This window comes from Lepeophtheirus salmonis, chromosome 6 (assembly GCF_016086655.4).
Source record: "Lepeophtheirus salmonis chromosome 6, UVic_Lsal_1.4, whole genome shotgun sequence".
In the NCBI taxonomy this organism is placed as follows: domain Eukaryota; kingdom Metazoa; phylum Arthropoda; class Copepoda; order Siphonostomatoida; family Caligidae; genus Lepeophtheirus; species Lepeophtheirus salmonis.
In genome coordinates, this window is record NC_052136.2 from 18,328,756 (window position 1) to 18,337,673 (window position 8,918).

An 8,918-nucleotide genomic window follows, 5' to 3' on the forward strand; every position below is an offset into this window, starting at 1 on the left:
TTGGCGAAAAAAAGCAAGGAGTTAGTGGACAAAATCTAGGATAAACTTTCGGATAACTTATTTTTTTCCTCCATTGATGAAACCACGAACAACCTGGGTATGGTCATGTTTGTTTGCTGGATAACCTTTAGACGGTGCATACCTGAAAAGCCATACTTGATCAACGTGGGTAATCTAGGCACCACAAGCAACAGTGAAGCAGTGCATCAACTCTTCTCTGGTTGAGGTCCTTGGAACCAACTTAAGCTATCATAAGGATCGCTGCTTCTCACAAGGGATGCTCCCTACTGTATCATGGCTGGTAAAGGTCTGAAAGAGATGTACCCCAATCTTATACATTGCCTATGTCTGACCCACAGCCTCACCCGTGTTACTGAATTAGTAGGGTACACTTTTCCAAATGTGGACAAACTTATTGCCAAAATGAAGAAGATGTTCATAAAGTATGCCCGCCGCAAGTTGGAGTTTGCTGCCTCTTTCAATTTTCCCCTCGCACCAGAGCCAGTTCTTACAAGGTAGGGAACATGGCTCGAGGCAGATTTTTACTACTCCCAAAACTTCAGTGTTATCAGCGAATACCTGACGACGAGAGCAGTGTCATCAATGAGTCTAAGAAGTTGTTTGAAGATAGATCTCTTGCCCAAGACCTCTCCTTAATATAAGTGAATTTCAAGGTCGAAAAAGAGAGCATCACTCAGCTCGAAGAAAGGCTACCTCTTATACAGGCCTTGTCCATCATTGAGAATGTCCGTGAGAGCCTGACCATTCCCAAGTTTGCTCACAATCTTGAAGAGATACTCAAAAAAAAAAACCACCATATTAGAAGATGAAACTTATTGGTTCAGTACTCTCTGGTGAAAATGTACTTAGCATGAAGGAGGATCCCAACAACATAGCAAGCTTCAACTACGACACCATGACATACGAGGATTGTGAGAGAGGCTTCAGTGTTTTCAAATATCTCCTCACTAACAAGAGAAATAGGCTGACGGTGGACCTTCTGAGGGATCAGAGGATAAATCAATGGAACAAAGGCATGCTTGATTGAGAAATTTTAATTATATATTTGTTTTTTACCGTGAATACATCTTATTTTATCATAGTTAATTTCATTTTTAAGCATTATTTGGACATCACTAGAAATAAACAATAATTTTTGGGAGCTATTTTAATGAATGAGGTTTTCATATAACATTAATGTTTGTCCATAAAGAGAAAATCAACAAATTAAAATTATGGATTTTAATTGTATAAATTAAAAATCTATATCTTAATGTATTTAGGTTATATATATGTACAGTTTTATATTGAAGTGGTATCCTAAAAATGTTCATCTCCTACACTTATGACAGTATCATCAATTTTTCCTTTAAAAATATTTTATGAATCCCGCAATGTGTATAGATATGATAGCTTTTGTCAATGCTTCTGTTTCTAACTTTTTTAAATTTCCTAAATTAAAAACAAATAATGCCTTCCGAAATTATTTTTTAATGATATTAATTACTTGAGTCATTGATTGGAGAATTTTCCCACAAAATTAAATGTGCAGTCGGCAATAAACAGAGATAATTAATCAATATGAGGGTTTGTTAGGTCAGTTCCGAAGAAAACCAACATATGGTATGTGCTGGAAGACCATCGACAGATGTTTGAAAAGTCATTTTTTCCCTTCTCCACTCGCTTAAGATAAGATATACTAACTAGAGATGGAACAGCAAAATAAACAAATATATGTAACCTTTTTGAAAATAATGGATAAGTTTAAAACTTTTCGAGGAATGAGATCAACCATAAGGTCCCTAATGATTGGAAACAAATATAAATTACTAAAAACCAGGGTAAATAATATTAATAGAAAAATGTTATTAAATCATATTCGATTTATCGTTAATATACTAAATTTTTGGAAATATTTCTTTATTCAGTAGCACAATCTTTCTTATCAAAGTGTTTCTGCTTACTCCATTACCGAACAAGATCCTCCTTTTTTTTTTTTTTTTTTGTAGCAAAATTTATAATTTACAAGGAATAATGTTTGCTTACAGAAACTATTACAAAAATTAAGTTCTTCTTTAACATTATATGTATTAAGTCATAAACGTCCATTTGCTGAGTAATGGTATCAGCCAATAAAAATTGATTGCCTTCCCAGTTTATAATCAATTTTAGGAGGATAGGGTTTCTCCCAAAGTATTCAAACAAGTTTTTAGAAATAAAACTACCATATTATATGATTAACATTTCTTTATTCAAACAAATCACTCACCTATATTACATATTTTTTTAAATTCTGTATTAGAGGTTTCTTGGTATTTGAAGGATAAGTATAATCGGCCAAAATAATTATCAATAGCCTTTATCTATTTATCTCACCTTGAGATTTGATGAGACATTATTTGAGTATAAAATATCCTCCATTTTTTCATAACACAGATGACCTGTTTTACATTTCATTTTGGGACGATACAATAAATTTGGCATTCTCAAATCTTCATGATAAAATTTCAACTCATCAAGAACCTTTTTGTAGGAATAATTTGATTAAAATGATACATCAGTCCTAATCCTTATGGAGATAAACAATTGTTGTAAGTTATTCCCATCTTTATAAGAGCTAATTCGAATTCAACCAATCAAGGTGACAAGAAGCAGAAAAATCGACAACTACCAACATAGCAAATTTTAATGTTAGTTAGTAAATAGCAATTTGATTGCCAAATGAGCATTTCACCAATTTGTAAAATGCAGATATCTTAATCTCAGACATTAACTTTAGTTAATGTCTATGTTACTTTTCATATTTATTACAGGTATGACCTACATACATATTTAATTCACCATTGTAGGGCATTTTAGAGTTCAGTTCCCCTATTCTGAATGCAAGAGCGACTATCTAAAACGGAAATGTTTTGTTTTTTTGTTGTTTTTTTCGAATATACAAACTTTTAAATGAATGGTTCTTTCTCTCTCTCCGTCAAAAAAGTTTCCTACCTTTAATTTTCCAAATAAGTTGTTAGTTTTGTTTTTATTAGTATGATTTTATCAAAATAATTTTTTTTTTGGTCCGTAGTTATGGAAATAGTTAAATAATATGTAAAACCATGATTTATGAAATATGAATTTCTTTCAACTCAACATAGGATCTCTTTATTACACATCCTTGAAATTACGACTATAAAAATCAAAATTCATCACTTATTTATTATGAACTAGCGGTAGTAACTGGCATTGTCCGGATGTATTAGGCGTTGATGAAAAGACACCATTTGTTTTTTTAATATAGAAGATAAGTCCACAAAAAAATATACGTGTTCCTCTACGTTTTTCATGATCATATTCACACGTAATTACCCAATACTTAGATGGCATCTCCTCAAGAATGAAATGGTAACAGTTTGAGAAGAAAACTTTGATTGTCCTCAACTCTCACTCCCACTTCTGATCAACTCATATTTTCCACAACCGTATAATGTAGAACCTTGTATACTTTATACAACTCTAGACATATATGTATGATATTCACATACATAGATTCAAATAATATGAACAACTGATAGGTTAAAAAAATAGAAATTAAAAATGAACGTGGTCATCTTGACATTTAGAAGAATGATTGATAGTATTATAGTGTAGCTGTCATGACGGAATGTTGGAAACGGCGTGAACTCACTAACACAAAAATATACACTGTATTTTATTGTCAGCTGTCAATATTTCTACTCCTCCAGTCAGTGTTGGGCGAGTTATAATTCGCTCTTGTTAAGCTGTGAACACTTGTCAACAATTAATTATTGAATAATCATTCCATAGTTAGAAAGAATTGTCCAAGTACCAACTGATTTTTGCCCTTCTTTGTGTTTCTTTTAGTAGAAAAGATTGCGTAATAAAATAAAGGTAACGACTTGTGGAAAATAAAAAATCCTTATCAGGTTATAATTAAAAAAAAAAAGTCCAATCATCCTTTTTTATATTTTTTTAACATATACATCAGAGAACACTATAACATTGGACAATTAATTATATTTCAAATACTATTTGGGAGAGCACAACTTCAATTACACAACCTATCATGGTGACAAATATCATTTTTAACTAAAATAGATCAACCAAGAATAATTGATTATTAAATGTATATATTTCTAATTAAATTATTTATGTTGAAGAATTATTTTAGAGACTGAGAAAATAAATGGAATTCTTAGAGTCTAATTCATATGTAATCTGAAAGTTGGATTTATAACATTTAGAGATCGTCTATAATCCAGCTATTTGAAAATTTGTCATTCCAAATCATGTAATATTATCTATGCTCCAAATCCATTAAACTCCGTCTGTAAATACATATGACTTAGCAAACTCCGGATGAGCTAAAATACTGACGTTTTCTAAACATTCTGAGAACATTCTTAGTAGATTATCTAGACTTTTTAAGGACGTTTTGTGATAGTTTTGTTTTCTTGTTTGGAATTTTATTAACATTATACTCAAAGTTCGAACCTAAATAAAATAGGATCCACAATATGGTCACATTTTTACTAAACACTAATGCAGAATAAATGAATAACCCAGTGTTATTACTATTATCAATAGTTATTATTACAACTATTGTTATAACACGGGACCTATACTGTAACTCGCAACTTCTCATCCTAAAAGAAAAAAGGGTCCAAAATTGGTTGGTAATTAGACAATTCTTCCAAACATAGAATTATAATTTAATAATAGTTAATAACACTATGCAACAAAATGAAGGTCTTGTAGCGCCCAGAGGCTGAACCCCATATTTATGGTGATTATTTAAGCCGTAGAACCCGAACTTGACTATTAAAGCTTTCAACGTTTAAAAGTTTGGCCTTTTTATGGTATAACTACGATTCAGTGCCATATTTTGACATGAAAGAACAATATAGATGAAAATCAAAGTAAATACAAAATTAATGAAACATTTCAGCATTTAAAAACTGAACTATTTATTACTTTATCTTGTTTATAATTAATAAAAAATGTATGTAACCACCAAAAAGTTGAATAAAATGAAGGAACTTTATTAGAAGCTAATATATTTTTTATTTTTTCAAGTGCTCTTATCCTAGCTGAAATTATAGAATAGACCTTACATTTCAATTTTTTTTTTTTAAATGCTTTTAAAAAAGGTTGTTCTTGATTGATTTTTGGTTGATTTAGTTTTTTTATATTCATTAAGGAATTTTCATAAAATAAAGATTCGTTGAATATAGATTGCAATAATATTCTGGGGAAAAAATTAATTGTTTAGTTGTATTTGTATACAACTAGGACAAATATTATAGCGGTATAATTGTACAAATTCATATTAGCTAAGCAACAGCAATTTTATCAAAAATGATATTTTTCACAAGTGGCGTAATTGAAGGTTGTACTGCTCCGACCAGATAGCAAATTTAAATATAAGTAGCTCATTGACCAAGATGCTTTGAGACAATCTTGTCATTGACTACCTATATACTCTGTTTATACACATTTCTCTTTTCTTTTTAATATCCAGGATCAGTAATGTAGCTACGAATGCTCGTTATTATTAATTTGATTTATTTTCAGACACCTTAGAAAATAAAAAGTCAGACACATTCAACTATTTATGCTTTATTAATATAGAATATAATAGCCAGTAGAAATCATTATTAATAGATAATTACATAAAAATATAGATTTTCTTTTTTTGAATAGTTATATAAACGAAAAATTAAATAACCTCAGACGTTGAACCTATCTTTATTGATACCAATTTGATCGATTGGTTAAAAATTAGCCGTTCACGCTGTGTTAGGAATAATTGACTCCCACTTTCAACCTTTCCTTCAAAACAAAATTAAATTAAACATTATTTGGTATATATATGTAGTTTATTCTTACAAACTGTTGGATTATTCTTTATTAATGTAATTGTAGACAATATATAAAAAGATTATAGGAAAGGATTTTTATCGATGAATGAGATATTATTGAGCAAATCAACGTTCAGGGAACTTTTAGACCATAAAAAAAAATGCAGAGGTGTAAAAAATTATAAGGTAAATATCCAGGTTAATGGTCGATAGGAAAAGATTGTATTCAACTATTAAAGTTCTGCCTTTAACTTTGCCTTTCTTGTGTTGGTATTTTTGGAGGGTCTGCCAGAAAAGGATTTAGCTACGTTTAAACTTTTTTTTACATTCTCTTTTTCACTTAATTTAGACGTTTTCAACTTAGCATTCAGATCCTTTATCCTCGCTGTAACAAAATCCGGAAAGTTCAATGTATTTTGAGAGCTAAAATCATCTATAAGTTTAATGTATCGATATTTGTTCTGTGTGTCGTTGACTTTATTCAAACTATCAAATAATGTTATTTTCTTCAAAGGAAAATCTCTAAATTGTCTCGCTGAGCATCCAGTTCTTCTGTACATCCAGGTCGGTTTAAATAAATGTTCGTTTTAGATCCAATCCAGTCAATTATGTCTCTCAGATTCATCTTTGATCCATAGCGTGAAACTTCTGACTGGCTATCATTATATAAAATAATTTCAGGAAGTGCTCCTGCCTCCATTTGTAGTTTTTTCCTTAGTTTAACATTCTGAACACCAGAGAACCGAACATGATATACGGAGAGATTATGCACTTCTGATAGCTCTTTGGCAAGTCTAATATATGTGGTATTAACATTTTCATCAGAGTCCTGGATTCCATCAAATTTGACAACTGAGAATGGTTTTGCTTTGAGTTTTGCTTTAAAGTTCTTTTGAAAAATTTCCTCAGGCAGTGAGATAACTGAAGAAATTAAGGAGAAAATAATATAAAACTCCACTATCAAAACTGTTTGATTCCTCATCAGGATATGCTTATCAATGATTTACGAAGGGAAGTTGACTCTATATTTACGAGTTTCTTTATCAGTTTAAGCAAACATGAAGGAAGTTAGTGATATGTAGTTAGTATATTTTTGATACGAAATTCTTATGAACATTATTGGCTGTACTCATAAACAATGTTACTAGAACATTAGTAACATAGTTCATTACTCACTCAATTTATCTGAGACAAAGTTGTTCACAGGATGCTTAGTACATAGATAGCTTGACCATTGACGGAAATAATTTTAGGTTTCTTCCAGCTGAAAAATAATGGATAAAGGATACCTATCAGCTATCGATTAATTCCATTTTGATTGAACACTCAATGGCAAGGGACCAAGGCCCAACATTATGAGAAAAATTAAGGACCTCTTAAACAACCCAATGGGGAAGATTACCATGTCTAAATGATAAACAAAAAAAAGTAATATATCTGCAATTTTAATCGGTTTAAATTTTTCAAATTCTATCATAACAAAGATATAATCTAAATATAATATCAAATAATATTACAATAATATAAAAAAACCTCATTAGGTACTCAATAAGCAAGTGCTTTAAAAGAAATAAATGTGGTTTTTAAATATCATTCGGCGAGAATGATCTACTCCAAAAGTCTTGGATATTAAAAGCACCAATGGATCCTAAAAACAATCGACGTTTTTCCATTGACAGACAAGTGACCTACAACAAAAAAAAATAAAGCTCAATTACTTTAAACTATAATTTAATTATTTGTTTAATTAACTGTTCGTGACATGGAATCAATTTTTCTTAGTAAAAGATCGTCTGTATCAATAAGAGGAGCCTCTTCACTGTATTTACTTAAATCCCATACAGATATTTCACCCGTAATGTCCCTTGAAACGATCCTTTGTAAAAAGGAATCCACTTCTAAACGAACAATAATTCCATTGTGGGCAATGAAGGACCTAATTATCATTGGATCCGAATCATTATGGATCGGCATTTCCCATATATTAATCTAATCGATGAAATAATGTAATGAATTAAGTTAAGAAGAGCTAAGAACTCACAACTCCATCATGACCCCCAGTTAGTAAGTAATTTCCAAAAAATCGACAGTTTGTATAATTATATCCACCAGTGACGGTGGATAAATTAGCGACTGGCTCCAGATTGTTCATACGATAAATATTCACATTCCCTCCATGAACATTATTATACGTACCACTCCATTCCAAAGCGGATAAAAACTGATCATTAAAGTCTATAGCAAAAATTGGAAATAAGTCTTCATAAATGGAATGTATCACTCGGAAGTCTGTTGGGGAAATATATTCGCGAAGACTAATACAGCCAGCGTCAAACGCTCTTCCAAAATGTGCAGTTACGAAGCGAGAACTCTTCCATTTTATAGCATCTATTCGTCCAAATAGTTGCTTTAAAATAAGTTGGTCTCCACTTTCGGCATCCCAGAGTATGAGCAGTCCATCGGTAGATCCTGTAGCCTATATGACAAATGGATAATAAGTAAAATACATTTGATGGACGTAACTCATGGACTCGCAATGATTTTCTCCTCTTCATTTACGTCAATACATTTAATAATAGAGTTCTCATTGCATAAGGATAAAATCGGTTGATCCTCCTGTGATGAAGTATGAAAGACTTGAAGGCTATGATCAATCCCGACGGCAACTTTACGACCATCATCAAAAAACTTTGCACAACTCACGAGACCTTGAACATCCAAAACAATCTAAAGTACAATGAGATAATAATTACTAACTAATTATTATAGTTGACTATGTATTCGACACATAACTTGTTTAGGATTGCTCTCCTTCCATTCCTTGTTGAGTTTATTGACTTCTTTGATATTTTCAATATCAGTGTTTGAAATAAAGATATAGATAATCCAACATGTTCTCTTGAGGCTTACGAGACTAGCATAGTCTAGGTAGTAAAGTATATTCTCAGCTACTTCATTGAGACCAATTCTTTGGATATCGAAAATAATTTCAAGACGATTCATGCTTTAATGATGATAAGGAACATCCTAGATCCCATCCTTGCTTTATTT

General features: G+C 31.1%; 1 protein-coding gene across 1 annotated transcript; it reads right to left on the reverse strand.

Annotated features, from left to right (window-relative positions):
• Positions 1-7,296: 7,296 nt before the first annotated feature.
• Positions 7,297-8,874, reverse strand: LOC121121002 (uncharacterized). The gene is made up of 5 exons (XM_040715873.2): positions 8,661-8,874; positions 8,403-8,594; positions 7,909-8,343; positions 7,620-7,856; positions 7,297-7,555 (listed from the first exon to the last, which is right to left on the reverse strand). The coding sequence occupies exons 1-5, from the start codon at positions 8,868-8,870 to the stop codon at positions 7,451-7,453; spliced, it is 1,179 nt and encodes a 392-aa protein (XP_040571807.1). The 5' UTR covers positions 8,871-8,874; the 3' UTR covers positions 7,297-7,450.
• Positions 8,875-8,918: the final 44 nt, after the last annotated feature.

What these genes read in the sequence shown, in the direction of transcription:
- LOC121121002 (XM_040715873.2), bottom strand. Translation starts at nt 8,870, where the DNA reads ATGAATCGTCTTGAAATTATTTTCGATATCCAAAGAATTGGTCTCAAT. An exon ending in AGGAGAGCAATCCTAAACAA is followed by an intron (nt 8,595 to 8,660) that starts GTTATGTGTCGA and finishes ATTGTACTTTAG; the next exon opens with ATTGTTTTGGATGTTCAAGG. An exon ending in ATGAAGAGGAGAAAATCATT is followed by an intron (nt 8,344 to 8,402) that starts GCGAGTCCATGA and finishes TTTGTCATATAG; the next exon opens with GCTACAGGATCTACCGATGG.